Genomic DNA, 19,743 nt, shown 5'->3' with positions numbered 1-19,743 from the left:
GCCTGTCTGACTCCTTGAATGCCCAGAGACCTCAGGCCCTCATTTGGATTCTAGAAAGAGGTGAGAGAGGAAACGAAGGTTCTGAAACACAGCGGGGGTGAGGCAGAGAAGGACTGGGGGGTCGGAGGTGGGCTGTCTGTCCAGCATCTGGGTCTGCACCTTTTGCGTTGGGCTGAGGTTGCATAATCAAAGGGCTTTGAGGGTGAATTGGGGAGGAGGACAGATCTGACATTTGAGTGACTAGAGAAGGGGTGGCTGGGCTGGGTGGACCCCTACTCTTTGAAACCAGCCCCTACCTAAAGAATTGTCATTGAGGTCTCATCATCTTTATTAGTGACATTTGGGAAGGGTGAGGAGCTAGGCTCAGGGTCATAGTTCATGTCCTAAGTCATCCCCTCCCACTGTTCGCACGTCACCCCCCCGGTCTGAGCATCCCCAAGTCTCCCCAGGACACGGGCAGGAGCCTCCTGACTGACCTCCCCGCCTCCATTCCCACCCCTGCAGGCCCTCTCCCCAGGGGCTTCCCTTAGAGTAAGTCCAGCTGCTTCCCCGTCCCCTGAGGACATGCCTGGCAGCTGCGCCCCATCTTCCCCTTCCCTCCCCTCCAGCCCCAGAAGCCTCCTCTCGGGTTCTTGAACACGCCAAACCCTCTCCCATCTTGGGGTTTTGCACCCTCCGTTCCCTCTGCCTGGAGCACCCTTCCCACACGTTTTCACACCGCCGGCTCCCTCTCCTCCAGGTCTCAGCTTGGACGTCACCTCCTCCAAGAAGTCCTCCTTAACCTCCCTCTTCCTTCCCCTTCTTGATCTCTCTCATGGTGTCCAGCTTATTTCTTTGCAAGCCGTTGTCACGGTCTGGCGGTAGCTTGTGTACCGTCCACATCCCCCACTCGGTTGTAAGCTCCTTGAGACCAGAGGCCTGGCTGTCTTGTCCACTGTCCTGTCTCCAGCCTCGAGCAGGTTTGCTTCTGAGTGAAGACTGAAGGAACGGATGGCAATTCTGGAAGAAGCCCAGACCAGGATATTTAGCATCTTTTGAAAAGCCTCTCCTGCAGAGGCAGACTGTGGTCACTCAGAGCAGACACAGAGCCGGCTGATGAGCCTGCTGGCCTGGGTCAAAATCATGGACCCTGGCTTGGCCGCTTTCCAGCTGGACAACTGTGAACAGTCCCTCTGTACCTTGGTTTCCTCCTCGCTGTTCCATAATCATTTCCTAGCACTTCCTCTGTGCCAAGCCCCGCTCATTGGACCCAAGCACGTTCTGTAAATATTTGTTAAGCATCTACTAGGGGCCAGGCAGCCGGCCTAGCACCAACGTGCTAGGAGCTGGGGAGACAGCCGTGAACAGAACAGGCCAAACCCATGTCTTTATCGAACGAGTGTGCTGCTGAAATCTGATGTTCTAGCGCTTTATTATTTTCACATTTTAAAGAATTTCACATAAATGTATTTCAAGAAAGTCCATTTTTGAAAGAATTATTACTCTTTCCATTTATCAGTTGGGGAAACTGAGGCATTGAGTGGTTAAGGAACTGGGCAAGATCTCACAGCTAGGAAGTAGCCAGGAGGGATTTGAACCCAGGCCATCGGGCCCCCTGAGGTACTAACAGCGGCTACGCTTAGGGCTGTTGGAGGGTCTCACGAGTTAGGATGGACGCAGTGCCCCACAGCGTTCTGCTCTGAACGTCAGCACCCTCAGAGTTTCCGCTCTTGGGGTCTGGGTGGTAAAGCGCCTGCAGCCCGCAGGCCTCCCTGACCACCCGTGTCCCTCTCTCTCCCCAGATGTGAGCCCGGCGGGGCTCCCGCCCACCTGTCACTGAAGCACGCCCCCCGCCCCAGGCCCAGCATGCGCCTGTCGGTACGGAGGGCACTGCTGGCAGCCGGCTTCACCCTGGCCCTGGTGCTGGCGGTCCAGCTGGGGCAGCAGGTGCTGGAGTGCCGGGTGGCCCTGGGGGGCCCCTGGGGCCCCCGGCGGGCCATGCGGCCGGAGCAGGAGGACCTGGTGGTGGTGGGCACGGACCACGTGGAGTACCGCTACGGCAAGGCCATGCCGCTCATCTTCGTGGGGGGCGTGCCTCGGAGTGGCACCACACTCATGCGTGCGATGCTGGACGCCCACCCCGAGGTGCGCTGCGGGGAGGAGACCCGCATCATCCCCCGCGTGCTGGCCATGCGCCAGGCCTGGTCCAAGTCGGGCCGGGAGAAGCTGCGGCTGGACGAGGCGGGTGTGACCGACGAGGTGCTGGACGCCGCCATGCAGGCCTTCATCCTGGAGGTGATCGCCAAGCACGGGGAGCCGGCCCGCATCCTCTGCAACAAAGACCCCTTCACGCTCAAGTCCTCTGTCTACCTGTCGCGCCTGTTCCCCAACTCCAAGTTCCTGCTGATGGTGCGGGACGGCCGGGCCTCCGTGCACTCCATGATCACCCGCAAGGTCACCATTGCCGGCTTCGACCTCAGCAGCTACCGTGACTGCCTCGCCAAGTGGAACAAGGCCATTGAGGTGATGTACGCCCAGTGCATGGAGGTGGGCAGGGACAAGTGCCTGCCCGTGTACTACGAGCAGCTGGTGCTGCACCCCCGGCGCTCCCTCAAGCTCATCCTCGACTTCCTCGGCATCTCCTGGAGTGACGCCGTCCTGCACCACGAGGACCTCATCGGCAAGCCCGGCGGCGTCTCCCTGTCCAAGTGAGTGGAGCCCCCACCTTCCGCTCAGACCCCTGGTCCCGGAGTCAGAGACGCTCAGTGGGAAGGTGGGCTCTGCCCCTCCAAGCTTGGCCTTGGGCAAGTCACTGTGCCTCTCTGAGCCTCCTCTGTTGTACTGGAGAAGATCTGGGAAGAGAGTGGTTAAGAGCACAGCCTTGAACCAGATCTCCCACCTCATAGCTCTGTGGCATTGAATAAGTCACTGTACCTCTCTGAATTTTGGCTTTATTATCCAAAAAATGGGGCAGTCACTCCTCTCCAAACTGTGAATATGCTTTGTAGTGAGCTGTAGCAGGTAAAGGTTGAGAGTATAGTTTCTGGAACCAGGCTGTCTGGGTTTGAATCCCAGGTCTGCCACTTTTTAGCTGTGTGACCTTGAGCAAGTAATTCTCCCTCTCTGTGCTTTCATTTCCTCATCTGTAGCATAGGGATAGAATCAACCTATGTTCACGTGTGAACATCAAATGGGTGAATACACGTTAGGTGGTTTATTCCCGTTATCATCGTTTCAGTGTTAATCTTGCTTTTATTGGAATACTCATCAGGCTCACCTTCACTCTCATTTATTGAGTGTCTGCTGTGTGGCCGGCACTGAGTGAAGCCACAAACAATCATTATTCCTTTAATCCCCACAGCCACCTAGAACATAGGAACTGCTCTTATCCCCATTTTACAGACAGAGAAACTGAGTCTCAGGAAAGTTCCTGGCCTAAGGCCACACAGCTAGCAAAGGGTGGTGCCAGGATTTGAACGCAGGTCTGTTGGACTCCAGTGCCCGCGTTCTCAAGCTCTCTGTGGCTGGGACCCATCCTCCCTCCCTTTATGTCCCTTGCTGTCTGCCTTCCTCCTTTGAGGAGGCTGTCCCTTTCCTGAGACAGTGCAGCACCAGAGTGTGCCATCCCCATGTCTCCATCCTGGTCAGTTGCAAGCATCTTTAACAGCCCAGTAGAAGGGCAGTCCTTCCTGGGACAACGCCTCCCATTTCTTTCATGGCTGGACCCTCCCAGGCTCTGCCCCCAAGAGCTCCTGATCCCTGAGCAGAGCAGGGGGCTCTCAGCAGCTCCTGGCAATGAAGCGCCCATGGGCTGGGTACCCCCACCAGTTGGTGCTGGAGCTGGGATTTTTGTAAATCATCATGACAAGACATCAGATGACCAAAGGAATACATCCTGATTGCAGGAAATTGGGAAAATACATAAAACAAGAAGGAAAAACCACCCATAATCCCAACACCCAGATTTTGATTTGTGGCTTGCTGGTCCTTGATCAGGGTATATTGGTAAAACTGGAGTCCTGCTGGTCATGTTCCTGTGTAACCTTTTTTCACCTTGTATTTGGGACGCTTGCCCATGGCCCCCAGCACTCTGCAGTGACATCGTTTTGAATGGCTGCATGATATTCCACTACACGATCACCATATTCTATTTAACATCTATTTTTGGACACTTTGACTCGTATCAAGCCTGGCTCCTATCCAAGTTCTGGGATGTATCTATGTGATTTCTGTCCTGTGAAGTCCTGGAGACACAAGGGTTGTGGCAGAGGCCAGGCACATGTTTGATCATGTCTGGTATGTTCACTGTAAACATCTTTGCAGCAAGCATTTTGTTATAAAAGATGAAATAACTGGTTTATTGACAGTTCTGGTTTCTTTACTCTAGGAAATGATAACATATCAGTTTCTGCAAATACTTCAGTGAGCACAGTTATCCCTCCCACCTGTCAAAACCAAAAGGGTACTGAGCTGTGGTTCCAGAGCATTATTGATGACTCTTTAGCTAATTTAGATACACTTACTTTCTCTCTCCTGCCATCTTTACCAGATTTATCACACAGTATTAGATATTGGAGGCCATGTTCATAGCAGCACTACTCAAAATAGCCAAGACATGGAAGCAGCCTAAGTGTCCATCGACAGATGAATAGATAAAGAAGATGTGGTGTATATACAATAGAATAGTACTTAGCCATAAAAAAGAATGAAATAATGCCATTTGCAGCCACATGGATGGACCTAGAGATGATCATACTAAGTGAAGTAAGTCAGACAGAGAAAGGTAAATACCGTCTGATATCACTTATAAGTGGAATCTAAAATATGACACAAATGAACTTAATTCATGAAAAAGAAACAAACTCACAGATGTAGAAAACAAACTTATGATTACCAAAGGGGAAAGGGTGTAGGGGAGGGATGGATTGGGAGTTTGGGATTAATAGATACACACTACTGTATATAAAATAGGTAAACAACAAGGACTACAGCATAGCACAGGTAACTATATTCAATATCCTTTAATAACCATAACGGAAAAGAATATGAGAAAGAATACACACACACACACACACACACACACACACACACACACGTATGTATAACTGAATCACTTTGCTGTATACCAGAAACTAACACAACATTGTAAATCAACTATACTTCAATTTAAAAAAAAAAGAGGCAAAAGAAGAATCAAGCTCCTCCTATCCCCTCAAAAAGCAATGGTTACTTGATTCCTGATGTGTCTTGAAAACGGTGAAAATTCTAACAGAATCTGGCTTAGATGAGCTCACTGAAGGATTTGCAGAAACTATGTTATCATTTTCTCGTGTAATGTAGCTGTCAACCAGTGATTTTATCCTTTATGGCAGAATGGCCTTATGGCCAATTGTGGGGTGAAACTGCTTGCAGCGAAGATGTTTATGGTGCAAATACCTAGAACCGTATTTGTGATGTTTGACACACTGGCTAAAGTTGAGATTTAAATCCAGGTCTGCAGACTCCAGATCCGTGCCCTCCCGACCAGTCCACATCCTTTCCCCTCCCCAGTTCCCCTCACCCCACCTTCCCATCTTCCTTTTGCTCTATCTGTTTGCTTCTGTTCTTCGTTCCCAAGTTATCGCTTAGCTGGGATGGAAGCATCTAGAAATAGGTCCTCGATCCTAGGAGTTCCCCACCCTCTATCCTATAAAGCCTCTGAACTATTATTGGTAAGATCGTCATGATTCACACAGCTTGGTAACCAACCCTGTTGTATGGGAGAGCAAGGAAGCACATATAAGATGATGACTGTTTCATCCTAACAGCAAAATGAAAACAACCTAAATCTCCATCTTTAGGGGAATGGAAAAAGAATGAGGTATTGAGAGAGTGGGGAAAAAAAAAACCCCGCCTACAAACCAGTACTATGTATAGTATATGATTTCTGTTTTTCAATCTGCAAGCAAAACCATAGATTTTCAGTGTGTATATGTATGGGAGAGAGAGAGGTAACACTGAGACCTTAAAATGTACCAGATACTCTTTTATTATTAACTCGTTTACTCCCCAGAACAGCCCCGTGAGGTAAGTACTATTATGATTCCCATTTTACAGGTGAGGACACTGAGGCTCAGAGAGTTTCAGTCAGTCTCCCAAGGCCACACAGCCAGTGTTGGTAGAGCTGGCATCTGCACCCAGGCAGTCTGGCCCCTGAGTCTGTGCTTAGCCACTCTGTTTTTAAAAGCACAGAAAACAGATTGATAGGGTACGCTTCAGAATGCTACGGTCAGGTCCCTGTAGGGAGCTGAAGGACTCGGAGTGGTGATCCCAGGGGCTATTCGCCTTACCATTTGTGTCTTAGCATTACTTCTCAAGAACAAAATGTCCATCTTAGTCATATAAATAAAAAGTAATTTTAAAAAAGTCAGAGAGGTCAAGGAAGCAGAATTTCAACACCACTGAAGTGGTGTGCACTGTCTAGCCCTTTCTCCCAGCTTCCCACCACGTGCTTTTATCCCCATTGTACAGAGCAGGTATGTTGAGGCCGTGTGACTTGCCCACATTCTTATACTTGATAAGAGCCGAGTGGGCCCTGGGGACCAGTCCCCCCAACCTTTCCTGCTGCCCCAGAGTCCCTGAGCAGGGAGCCCGCCTGAGCACCACCTGGGTCTGCCTGTGCCCCGTCCAGCCCGTCCTCTCTCCCCAGGATCGAGCGATCCACAGACCAGGTCATCAAGCCCGTGAACCTGGAAGCTCTCTCCAAGTGGACTGGCCACATCCCTGGGGATGTGTTGAGGGACATGGCCCAGATCGCCCCCATGCTGGCTCGGCTTGGCTATGACCCCTATGCAAACCCGCCCAACTACGGCAACCCCGATCCCATCGTCATCAACAACACACACCGGGTGAGTGCACATGCACACAGGGAGATGCGTGCTCAGGCTGCAGTGGGGGTGGAGGCTCCAGCTACCCCAGAAAACACTTAGTTTCTTGATTCCTATGCAGCTGGTTTGTTTCTGTCTCAGGGACACGGTGATTCGTACGGCTGCTTGTATTTCCATTTTTGCTTGGGCCACAAGGAAGCTCGAAACCAACTGGTAGCCTGCCTCTCACACTGTTAGCATCTCATGGCAGGCCCATTTGTGCACTAATTCCATTTGATTTACCCTTTTCCCCCTGCTTCCCTGGCTGTTTGTTTGTTTGTAAAGCACTTCAAGTCTCTGTTGAGGCTGGGTGTGAATAAATCAACGATTGGTCCCTTTATTGCCCCCGTAAGGTTTACTTTTTAATTTTATTTATTTATTTTTGGCCCTGCCTCGAGGCATGTGGGATCTTAGTTCCCCCACCCGGGATCGAAACCATGCCCCCTGCAGTGGAAGCACAGAGTCTTAACCACTGGACCACCAGGGAAGTCCCTGCCCCCATAAGGTTTAATGTTTACTTCTCAGACAAATGTAAGTTTAGGGCGGTTTAAATTACTTTTTAAGTTCTCCTTGGGCTTCCCTGGTGGTGCAGTGGTTGAGAGTCCGCCTGCCGATGCAGGGGACACGGGTTCGTGCCCCGGTCCTGGAAGATCCCACATGCCGCAGAGCGGCTGGGCCCGTGAGCCATGGCCCCTGAGCCTGCGGATCCGGAGCCTGTGCTCCGCAACGGGAGAGGCCACAACAGTGAGAGGCCACAACAGTGAGAGGCCCGCGTACGGCAAAAAAAAAAGAGAAGAAAAAAAAAAAAGTTCTCCTTAGTGTAGGTGGCCAAGGGGAAATGACTTTGAGAAGATGTTTTTGGAGCATAAAAGTAGGCTAATCCTGGGTGGAACAGTTAACAAGTCGATATTATTTACATGTCACTGTCACAGCTTCTCCTTTACTCTGGTTGCTGTGTTCTGACTTCCTCAGAGACACTAAGTTAATGAAAATATCTGAAAATGGGACCCAGGCCTGAGGAAGAGCCCTCCTACCCCTTATGTCATTGAGACCCAGAGTTTTAATTTAAGCTGAGTTTGGCATTTCTTTTTTTCTTTTTTCTTTTTTTTTAATTAATTCTGAGGTCCTCTGATTCTACTTTCAGAGAACTACTTTGTGTTTGGTCTGTTGAACTGGAGAAGAAAGGGCATGCATCTTAAATTTATTTATTTAATTTATTTATTTTTGGCTGCATTGGGTCTTCATTGCTGCGCGCGGGCTTTCTCTAGTTGCAGTGAGCCTGGGATACTCTTCTTCCGGTGCACGGGCTTCTCATTGTGGTGGCTTCTCTTGTTGCGGAGCACGGGCTGTAGGCTCACGGGCTTCAGTAGTTGTGGCTCACGGGCTCTAGAGCGCAGGCTCAGTAGTTGTTGCACACAGGCTTGGTTGCTCCACGGCATGTGGGATCTTCCTGGACCAGGGCTCGAACCCGTGTCCCCTGCATTGGCAGGCAGATTCTTTACCACTGCGCCACCAGGGAAGCCCGAATTTGGCATTTCTGAGCACATGCTGATTTTAGAAAGTAAACAGTTCTTTTTTTCCTTTCTCTTTTTTAAAATTGCCTTATAACTGACTTTTTATATTATTGTAGTTTCAGGTGTACGACAGAACGATTTGATATTTGTGCACATGGCAAAACGATCACTACAATTTGAGTCTAGTTACCCACTGTCTGTCACTGTACAAATTTACAACATATGCAGTACAATATTACCGACTATAATCACCGTGCTGTACAGTACATCCCTGTGACTTGTTTATTTTATATTATCTTGTCCCCAATTCACCCATTTCACCTCCTCACTCCCAACCCAACAGTTCTTGTATTGAATCAGAAAGGGAGAGAGGCATTACTCTTTATTCTCCTTTAATTCTTCAGTGGACTCAAGGAGAAAGACTCCATTTGATGCCAACAAGTCCTTAACACGTACAAGCTTTCTCTCTCTCTCTCTCTCTCTCTCTCTCTCTCTCTCTCTCTCTCTCTCTCTCTTTTTCTATTTTTTGGCCACGCCATGTGGGATCTTAGTTCCCTGATCAGGGCTCGAGCCCGTGTCCCCTGCATTGGAAGTGCAGAGTCTTAACCACTGGACCACCAGGGAATTCCTGCAAGCTTTCTTTTTAACGGAGAGAATTTACTAACACTGAGCGCAGACGGCTCTGCCCTTGTCCTTGAAATGCAGGCCCATCTATAGGTCTCATTACTTCCTCTTCCCCGACATCAGTTGATTTTGTAAACATCTACTTGTGGAAATACTCAGGGATCCAAGGTAGATACCCAGAGTGCATGGAGAGCGTGGGTGTTGGCAACCTGGATGTGGCTTATTTTTATGATTTTTATTATTTTTGTTTTAAATATTATTAATTTTAATGTTTACTATTTAATAATAGTTATTATTCTTTAAACTGTACTTAAGTACTTTATATACTTTCCTGTATATATGCTATATTTCATAATAAAAAATTCATTAACGGGATTAGGGACTTCCCTGATGGCACAGTGGTTAAGAATCCACCTGCCAATGCAGGGGACACAGGTTTGAGCCCTGGTCCAGGAAGATCCCACATGCCGTGGAGCAACTAAGCCCATGCGCCACAACTACTGAGCCTGTGCTCTAGAGCCCGTGCGCCACAACTACTGAAGCCTGTGTGCCTAGAGCATGTGCTCCACGACAAGAGAAGCCACCGCAATGAGAAGCCTGCACACTGGAATGAAGAGAAGCCCCCCGCTCACCACAACTAGCGAAAGTCTGTGTGCAGCAATGAAGGCCCAACACAGCCAAAAATAAATAAATTAAAAAAAATTTTTTTAATTAACGGGATTAAAAAGAAGCAGCAGCAACTGGTGATGACCTTGAAATCCAGCCCCCAAATGCTTCTCAGAAGGGGTGGCTGGGACAGGATGAGGGCATCAGAGAAAGCTGGCCTCTCCTTACCTGCTTTTTTAGCCTGGGGCCCAGCAGCAGCTCCTCTGAAGTCCCTCTAAAAGGCAGAGGCCCCTGGCAGGTCCTAGACTGTGGGTCAGAAGCTCCCAGAGTAAGGCCTGACCTTGGGTGTTGTATAAAAAAAATTCTGATGAGCAGTGATGGGTAAGAACAGCTCTTTGGAGCTCTGTTGTTTATTTAAAACAGATGATGTCTCTGGGTTTCTTCCAAAGAGGTTTACTCCCCATAGAAAAACTCTGTTTTCTACTAACTTATTTAATGACACAAGTGTTAAGAGAACCACAATTCCCTGATTCACTTATTCTCATCCCTAACTGAATTTTTGTGACAAATACACTTGTACTACTGAGAAGAAATATTTTGACACTTCATCTATCTATGCAAGTAGAGAATTGATAGGGTCACTTTCAAAAATGATTTTTTGTATTTCAAGTTTCTGGCTTAAATATCCAACGGTGCAGATTTTTACGTTTGTAAGAACTCAGTTTGGTTTAAAAAAAGCCAAAAACTTGCTCGAGTATTGTGACCCTGTGTACTTTTAAAATAAAATCAAGAAAGCAAAAAAAAGGAAAAACAAAAACAAAACAAAAGAGCTTTACTCCTTAGGGGTTCCACAAGTTTTAACAAGTGCCAGACACCTTGTTTAGTCTTTACAGTGATTTTGCTGTAACTACAAAGATAAGTCCCCTCGTTGAAAGCCACAAGGGTGTGTGTGTGTGTGTGTGTGTGTGTGTGTGTGTGTGTGTGTGTGTGTGTGTGTGTGTGTGTGTGTGTGTGTGTGTGTGTAGGTCCCCTCGTTGAAAGCCACAAGGGTGTGTGTGTGTGTGTGTGCTGAAGGCGCAGAATGTTCCTGTGCTGGATCCTGGGCAGTACACTAAGTTCTGAAAGGATTCCAGTGCTAACTGTCTGTACCTGTGCTGTTCATTACAGCCACTAGGCTTGTGTGGCCCCTGAAATGTGACCAGTGAAATGTGATGAGTCCAAATTGAAAGGTGCCATGTAAGTGTGAAACACACACTGGATTTTGAGGTCCTCGTACCCCCAAAAAGCATGTAAAACTTCTCCTTAATCATTTTTATATTGATTACATAGGGAAGGAAAACTTTTCCCTTTTTCCCTTCTAGGTTCTTTGGCTGGTCTGATAATGAAATTGACATAAGACAGATTAATAGGAGAGAAAACAAATTTAATATCGTACATACAGGAGCTCATAAAAATAGGAGATTCATAAGAAGGGGCCAAAGCAGGCATCTTTCATACCTTTTAGACGAAGAAAGAATACATTTGTGAAGTACTGATAAGACAAAGACATTTGGGCTTGGGGTAGTAAATTACTGAAGAAGTAACAAGGTTTGTGTACACAGCCCTCTTGGCCCTGACTTCTCCATCTCTGGAAGGATGTCTGTCTACCTCCTATTGCGGGGAGGGTACCTTTCACCTGGGAGATTTATTCCCTGCTCTCAAGGGCACCAAGGAGGGTCAGAGTGTCCTTCTGGCACCGGCTGTTTCTTAAATAACTTTAATTCAAAATAATGAATATGCCAAAGTGGTAGATTTGGGGGCGACCTGCCCTGAACCCCATCAATTACATGTTGAAGTATTAATATTTTAGCTATATCAGGTTAAATAAAAAATACCACTAGAGGGAATTCCCTGTAGGTCCAGTGGTTAGGACTCCACGCTGTCACTGCTGAGGGTCCAGGTTCAATCCCTGGTTGGGGAACTAAGATCCCACAAGCTGCGCGGTGTGGCCAAAAAAAACAAAAAAAAAAAAAAACAAAAAAAAAAACCCCACTAGAATTAATTTCACCTGTTTCACTTTTTTTTTTAAATGTGGCTACTAGAAAATTTTAAATTACAGACTAGGTTCACATTATATTCTATTGGACAGTGCTGGTCTATCCAGTGCCTTGTATTTCGAGAGATAGTGGAAAGGCCTGGAATTTTCTGGTTTCCACCTCAGGGCCTTTGTCCTCCCTGTGCCCTCTGGCTGGAACGCTTCTTCAGAGCTTAGCCTGGCAGGATTGCCTTGTCACTCAGGTCTCAGCACAAAGGCCATGCGTTCCAAGGGGCCCTTTCTGACCACGCCTTCAGAAGAAGCCCCCTGGGCACTCCTAATCACATACTTCCCTTGTAGTACTTTCCATGGTTTGATATGTTCTTGTTTAATTGTGTTTGTTGTCACTTGTGGATTGTCTGGCCCTCCCCGCTCCAGAATGGAAGCTCCAGGAGGATGGGACTTCTAATTGTCTGGGCAATGTTGTAATGGCCCCCAACCCCCTCCCCACCCCCGAGCTTAGAATAATGCCTGGAATAAGAGGAGCTCATTAATACATGTTTGTTGGATGGATGCATGGATGAGCAGGTGGATAAGTGGATGGGTGGGTTGGGTGGATAGATGGATGGATGGGTGTGTAGATGGGTGGGTAGGTGGATGGGAGGGTAGATGGGGGGCGTGGATGGGAGGGTGGATGGGGGGGTGTGGGTGGATGGAGAGGTAGATGGATGGGAGGGTGGATGGGTGGGTACCCAGATGGATGGGTGGGTGTGCAAGTGATGGGCTTAATTTTATTTTTTGATCATTTCTACAATAGCGATAATTTTTTCTTTCCTAGGTCTTGAAAGGGGACTATAAAACACCAGCCAATCTGAAAGGCTATCTTCAGGTCAGAAACCCCAGGGGGATTTCTGCGGCACCACTAGCTTCCTCTGTGCCCTTGAACACTTCACTTCTCTCATACGGTTGATGGTTTGCCCATCAGAAAATTGGATGGGGGTGGGATTCCAGTCAGAGGCTCTCAAGTGTCTGATCCACCTGGGGCGACATCTCAGTAGCCCTTCAGCCTGAGCCCCTTCCTTGTCCCCTGGCTTGAAAGCAGTTGGAGGAACTTAGTGGGGACTTTCTGTCAAACTTTCTGCCTCTCGCCTTAAATTTAGCTTCATTTAAAGTGGCAGTTCCTGGACTTCCCTGGCGGCCCAGTGGTTAAGATTCCGTGTTTTCACTGCAGGGGGCATGGGTTTGATCCCTGGTCAGGGAAGTTCCGTGTGCCGTACCGTGTGGACAAAATAAAAAAGTATAACGTGGCAGTTCCCAGCCCAGCACAAAAATTTCATCAGTCTACCAAAAAATGAGGGTCATGTGATGCAGGTATGTGTGCAAATGTAGACATAATACAGTCCTGTGTCCCCACACGCATCCCCACAGGCTGGCCTCCCATGCCTCCTGGGCGTGTCCATGGAGGCTGTCCCTGAATCCTGTCAAGAAGAACCGCTCCCAGGACTGACAGTTGCAGCATCCTCCTCTTGGTGCCAAAGTGCTCCTTTTTTTTTTTTTTGCGGTACGCGGGCCTCTCACTGTTGTGGCCTCTCCCGTTGCCAGGCTCCGGACGCGCAGGCTCAGCGGCCATGGCTCATGGGCCCGGCCGCTCCACGGCATGTGGGATCTTCCTGGACAGGGGCACGAACCCGTGTCCCTTGCATCGGCAGGCAGACTCTCAACCACTGCGCCACCAGGGAAGCTGGAAAGTGCTCCTTTTTAAATGAAGGGTGGTGATGCTACAATCAGTAGTTTCAGTTTGTGTGTGTGTTTTATTTAACTTGGCCAGGAAAGGGTGGGGTCACCCTATGCTAATCCCCAGTTTAATCATCAAACTCACAGACTCTCATGGGTCAGGCAGTGAGATTTTGGTCCTTTGGGGATGAGTCCACACTCCCTCTGTGGGAATCAGAAACCCTTCTCTTGCCACTGTGAAAAAATATTGCCAGAATTAATCAGCACTAATTTGTTATTTGTTTTAACCCAAAGAGGATGTAACAAGAACAACACACAGAAGTGGGGTAAAGGGGAATTAGCCACCATCTGAAACCCTTTTCATTTTTACATACAGTCTTTTTTTTGCCCACCTGGATATCCATTTTTGTGTTCCTTGCTGTTCCATTGTATGAGCTCCTTTGTTGTACTTTCTTACTGTTTTTCCATCTTGGGGGTCTCACTGTGGCCATTTCGGATGGCTACATAGTTTTCTCTGGGATGCATTATGTTCCACCAATTACTTAACTGTTGCCCTATGTAATTTTTGCAATATTTTGCAATATTTCAAATGATATCATGCACCTATCATCCTGATTTTGCCTCTCTTCTGTGGGGCGAGGGCTGGGGGGGCCTCAATGGAATTGTTCCCTTCGAATACAATTGTTTTTATACGAATTTATTTATTTATTTTGTGTTGCATTGGGTTTTCATTGCTGCGCGTGGGCTTTCTCTAGTTGCGGCGCGCGGGCTTCTCATTGCGGTGGCTTCTCTTGTTGCAGAGCACAGGCTCTAGGCTCACAGGCTTCAGTAGTTGTGGCACTCGGGCTCCGTAGTTGTGGCTCACGTGCTTAGTTGCTTCGTGGCATGTGGGATCCTCCCGGACCAAGGCTCAAACCGGTGTCTCCTGCATTGGCAGGAGGATTCTTAACCACTGCACCATCAGGGAAGTCCCCAGATAAATTTTTAAGTAGTGGAATCAGAGGGTGGGAGGGTCTTTTTTTTTTTGGCCGTGCGGCATGTGGGATCTTAGTTCCTCGACCAGGGATCATACCCATGCCCCTTGCAGTGGAATCGTGGATTCTTAACCACTGGACCGCCAGGGAATTCCCCATGGGAGGGTCTTTTTTGAGACTCTTGAACTACAAGGTTAAAATTGCTTTACAGAACAGTTGGACCAGTTTACACTCTCCTGCACTGTGTGGCGTATTCAAGCTGGCCTGGGACTGTTTTTGCTCTCTTAGGAGCAAAATGTAGAGGAATGGCATATGCTCTGTCATCGTGAGCAGTCCCACCCTCTGGAGAGCTGCCCCACAAATTACGTCAAACCCCTACTTTCTGCCCTTTTCTCCTCCACTGTCCCCCACTGTGCACATGATCTCCTGCAGGATAATGCAAAACTTGGAAACAATCTTAGGACAACAGTTGAGTAATGGTGGTGTGTACATTGTATAGAATACTATGTAGCCATCCAAAATGGTAATCGTGAAACCCCAAAAATAGGAAGATAGGAAGCAAGCAAAACAAAGCTGCTCACACATTAGAATGGCAACTCATGCAAAAATGTATACTCAGGGCTTCCCTGGTGGCGCAGTGGTTGAGAGTCCGCCTGCCGATGCAGGGGACACGGGTTCGTGTCCCGGTCAGGGAAGATCCCACGTGCCGCAGAGCGGCTGGGCCTGTAAGCCATGGCCTCTGAGCCTGCGCGTCCGGAGCCTGTGCTCCGCAACAGGAGAGGCCACAGCAGTGAGAGGCCCGCGTACCGCAAAAAAAAAAAAAAAAGTATACTCAATCCCTAAACTCCCAACGCCCTCTCCTTTCCAGGGCTTTGCTATTCCCTCTGCCGGGAATGCTTTTCTACCCACATCCGTGCACGGCCGGCTTCGTTTTCATCTTTTAGCTCTTTGCTTATGGGGTGTTTTCCAACACCAACAACTAATTCTCTGATTATCTGGACACCAACTAGGTGTTGCATAATTCAGTTCAATTCTGACACTGATTTCCGGAGATAGCCTCTGACCCCACAGGTTAAGGGCCCAGTCCCACAAAACTGCCCCCACTTCAGATGCCCAGGCTACCTACCTTTCTGCCCAGCCAACTACACATTTGCAGGGTCCCCATGCCCCCCCACACACTCAGGTTTGGTAATTCACTAGAAGAACACACAGGACTCAGGAAAACACTTTACTTCCTAGATCACCAGTTTATCATAAAGGCTGTAACTCAGGAACAGCCCAGTGGAAGAGATGTGTAGGGCGAGGTATGGGGGGAGGGGCGTGGAGCTCCCATGCCCTCTCTGGGTGCACCACCCTCCCGGCACCTCCCTGTTCGCCCACCCCGACTCCCTGACCCTGTCATGTATGGATTTTTATGGAGGCTTCATTAAGTAGGCACGGTTGATTAAATCATTGGCTGTTGGTTATTAATCTTCAGCCTCCTCCCTTCCCCAGAGGTTGGGGTGGAGGGCGCTGAAATTTCCAACCCTTTAATCATGCGTTGGCCTTTTTGGTAACCAAGCCGCCATCCTGAAGCTAGGGGCCCCCAGCCACCAGTCATCTCATTTGCATACAAAAGATGCTTTTTATCACTAGGGAGGTTCCAAGGGTTCTAAGAGCTTGGTGCCAGGAACCCAAGGCAAAGATCACATGTAGGTTTCTCATTACACTCCACCTTAAATGTCATCCCCCTGTAGTGGCCTCTCCGAACCACTTTATCTGAAGGAGCCCCAACACCAGTCACTCATATCAGCCCACTGTATTGCCTGGACTTGATAGTATCTTACGGATGTGTTTGTTGAGCAGGCTCTCCCCACTAGAATGTGAGTTGGGTGGGGATAGGATGGGGTCTATTGTGTTCACAGTAGCCCCAGCACCCGGCACACAGTAGGTGTGCGGTAACTACTCGGTGAGAGAGTGTGCCCAATTCAGTGATGCTGAGAGCTGAACCTCAGGGCAGTGAGGCCCTGGTACCACCACTTGGCTGTGACCCTTCCTCTGTGTGTTGTCTTCCTCCAGGTGAACCAGAATAGCACCTCTTCCCACCTAGGAAGCTCATGATTTCCAGGTAGGCCTGCGGACGTTGCCGGGATCTTCCGACACTTCTGAGCCCAGGAGTCACTTTTCTGAAAAGCTTGTCCTTCCTGAGCCTCCCTGGGGAGGAGTGGCCACCAAGGTGGACTGACCCAGCCCCATCAGGAGGTTTCCCTGGCCCCAGCCTGGGGAGCTATTTATAGAATCAAGGCGTAGTCTCCTAGCTCTGGATCAGGGGTGTGGGCAGGGATCAGTGCTGAACCAACCAGAAAAAGGTTTATCTGGCATTGGGGAGGGGGTACAGAGGACAGGTGTGATGGGGGGATTCTAGAACCATTTTGCACAGAATACTGTCTGCCAACCCAGCTTCTATAAACAGCATCAGGTTGGCTCAAAGCAATTAATGTTGTAATAATAGTCACAAGCAGTTCTGGTCTAAGAATAACCCCTACTGCACTGGGCTGAGTGCTCTTCCTGTGTTACTCCTTTAACCCTCAGCATTCTTGGGAGGCAGGTGACGTGACTGTCCCATTTTATGGAGGAGAAAACCAAAGCCCAGAGAAGGGCGTTGACTTGCCTAAGGCCACAGAGCCACCAAAAGTCATCTCCCCCAGAGTTTGCTTTTAACAAATGATTTTAAGTGCCTATTTATCCATCCATGTTTTGCCAAGGGGCAGGGAAACAGGTTCTGAACTTGGGAAGTCAAAGATTTAAGAACTCACTCGAGGTTCAACTCTTGTTGGCCTCTGTTTTCCCCATCTGGAGAATGGGGATTCATCACTGTCCGCCTCCAAGGGTGGTCGTGAGATGAAGTGAGCTGGCCTGGGTGGGAGCGCTGGGACCTTGTGGCGGATGTGGGCACTGGAATTAAGGCTCCAGCGAGTGAGCTCACTTCCTTATGCTCCCCAGCCTCTCTGATCAGGCTCAGGGAAACCTGGGGGAGTCAGAGAGGCCAGGACCAACTTGCCTGGGTATTTGGCCTATTCTTTTAAATTGTAAAAGAGCTTCTAGCCTCGAGTCGATTTTTAGTTTCCTTATCTTATTTTTAAATAATCAGCATATTTTTTAGTTTTTCTTGAAATCCACTTTGCACCAGCCCACAAGGCTGGAGACACGAAGTCACCCTGACTATCAGTATTCCCATCTCGAGTTGTGCTAAGATCCAGGACTTCCGTTTAATTCCTAAGAAGTCTCACATTGAAAGCAGTCTTTTTCCAAGTTTTTCCCCAACTCGATTTCCCTCTCTCTCTTTCTGCAGGTTCATTAGTAGAATCCTGAACCTTCTCGTTGACGAAAGCCAGATCTATTTCTCGCATTACTCTTTAGATGAGGTCCCAGAGACAGGGTACTTTAGCTAATCATTGCCATCTGCTCTTCATAAATCAGAAAAGTGATATCTTTGAGGTCAAGTGGTGACAGGTTGAGATGTGGGTAAGGACCCAAGAAACATTTTTAAAGGTAAATTCTCTCCAGCCATCTGGATGCTATAGAAAATCTCACATGCTTACATGAATGCATGAAGACCATCTGTCCTGCAATCACACATATAAATAATATACAAGATCTGTTTCAGAATTGCGACTCTGGGCCTAACACCTGTTTTCTCCCCTTTCAGATCTTTGCAAATGGCTTCGTTGCCAGAAGAGAAGAAACTTTGCATTTGAGTGGAAATCGGACCTCTAATCCAAGCATATTGCTTGCTATTAATCTCCAAAACAGGACTGCTCACAGAGGAATGTATTTGCATATGTTTGCAAAAGCTGAATCATTGAAAACTTAACCTTGAAACACTCTATCTTAGGGTAGTCTGGGGTAGAGAACCAAGAGTGTGGAGGTAGTCCGGCTTTTGAAACTTAGGTATTTTATATTTTTCCCCTCGAGAAGTTTTTTTTAAGAAATGGATTTGCCATCCTCCTTAATTTGCAGGACTGCTTTGGTGGCTTTGTTTGCTGGGACAAGGCCCATCACCCGTGCCTCTCCTGTTGACCCTTACTTTTGAATTCAAAGAATCTATTTAAGAATTTAATATATGAGGCTTTCTTTGATTCCTCCTCGGTTCTACTCACAGAGAAAAAAATATATATATATTATTTGAATAAACTGAACAGGGACTCATTTGTCTGTGCCTTACTTTACAGAGTGAATAGATTTTTTTCTTCCATGTTGAGTTTTGTCAGGTGGATTGATGATGAACAAAGGCTGGAGAATAGGTCCACGCAAGGGCACAGCTCAACTCCTGTGTCAGGGAGCCCCAAGGCCACCCTTGGGTTTGGCGATTTGCTACAAGGACTCACGGAACTCAGAAAACCTGGTGGACTCACAGTTACGGTTTATTACAGCGAAAGGTTACGGATTAAAATCAGCAAGGGAAAAAGGCGCATAGGGCAGAGTCCAGGAGAGCCCAGGCACGAGCTCCCAGATGTCCTCTCCCACTGGAGTCTCGCAGACACGCTTGGTTCTCCCACCAACAATGTGTGACAACATGTGTGAAGTATTGCCAGCCAGGAAGGCTCACCTGAGCCTTAGCATCCAGCATTTTTTACTTGGCATCAGTCACAAGGGTATGCAGCAACTGACTGTCGTTACTTGGTCTCCAGCCCTTCCAGAGGTCACACGATACAGTGTGATACAAGACCCCCTGTAAATCACTTTGTTAACATAGACTCTATGGCCTGTTGTGGTCCAGGGTCCTAGGTATTCAAAGGCACTCCTTCTAGTGAGGACATCCCAAGGGCTCAGAGGGGAGCTCCCAGGAGCTGGTCCTTTCTTTGTCACGTGCAGGGTTTGTTGGAACTCTCCAAGCCTGCTGAGTTCATCCTTGGCTGCTCAAATGCTTAGGGATCAACCAGGCCCAGAACAGTTTGTTATCTTTTAAGGGTTAAATGTTTTACCCACACTGCCTTGCCTTAGCTCTCATGACAGTAGTGAGGCTTTGGGAAGGTAGTGACTCACAGTGGCGTGAGGTATGGATTTTGGAGTCAAGCCAAAGTACCAGCTGTGTGGTTTGCCCCCCTGTTTCTTCATCTGTAAAATGAGGAAGGTAGAACTTCCTGGGTTTATTGGGAGGGGCCGATGGGTGACGTGGGCAGTGGTGCCTGGTGTGTGAAGAGCCTGCAGTGTGAGGCAGCTCTTTCCTCTCCTTGTCTTGAGACAGAGGTGGGATGGGTAGTTGATGGAGTCATGGACACAGGGAGCTCATGATCACCCCTCAAGTGTTAGCAGAAGACATCCGGCCTCATTCACTGTTCCACCCATCTATTGCTGCATGACTCAACAGCCCCCAGCTTCGTGACTTAAAAGCATTTATTGTTGAATCTCTC

The 19,743-nt window shown here is 48.3% G+C and overlaps 1 protein-coding gene across 4 annotated transcripts in view; it reads left to right on the top strand.

The window, feature by feature from the left end:
- Positions 1-18,538, top strand: part of TPST2 (tyrosylprotein sulfotransferase 2) — a 58,254-nt gene extending 39,716 nt beyond the window's left edge. For 3 of the 4 annotated variants that reach the window (XM_060119393.1, XM_060119396.1, XM_060119395.1), the window contains 5 exons: positions 1,782-2,687; positions 6,668-6,866; positions 12,481-12,531; positions 16,409-16,457; positions 18,039-18,538. In XM_060119393.1, coding sequence (XP_059975376.1) covers positions 1,846-2,687; positions 6,668-6,866; positions 12,481-12,531; positions 16,409-16,450 — 1,134 coding nt within the window. In that variant the 5' untranslated portion in view covers positions 1,782-1,845 and the 3' untranslated portion in view covers positions 16,451-16,457; positions 18,039-18,538. The remainder of the gene's footprint in view (positions 1-1,781; positions 2,688-6,667; positions 6,867-12,480; positions 12,532-16,408; positions 16,458-18,038) is intronic. The other variant, XM_060119394.1, reaches the window with a different exon arrangement.
- Positions 18,539-19,743: the final 1,205 nt, after the last annotated feature.

The sequence above is a fragment of the Mesoplodon densirostris genome, chromosome 15 (genome assembly GCF_025265405.1).
Source record: "Mesoplodon densirostris isolate mMesDen1 chromosome 15, mMesDen1 primary haplotype, whole genome shotgun sequence".
NCBI classification, from domain to species: Eukaryota; Metazoa; Chordata; class Mammalia; order Artiodactyla; family Ziphiidae; genus Mesoplodon; species Mesoplodon densirostris.
Note: the sequence above shows the minus strand (reverse complement) of the source record. Positions and strands in the feature narration are given on the sequence as shown.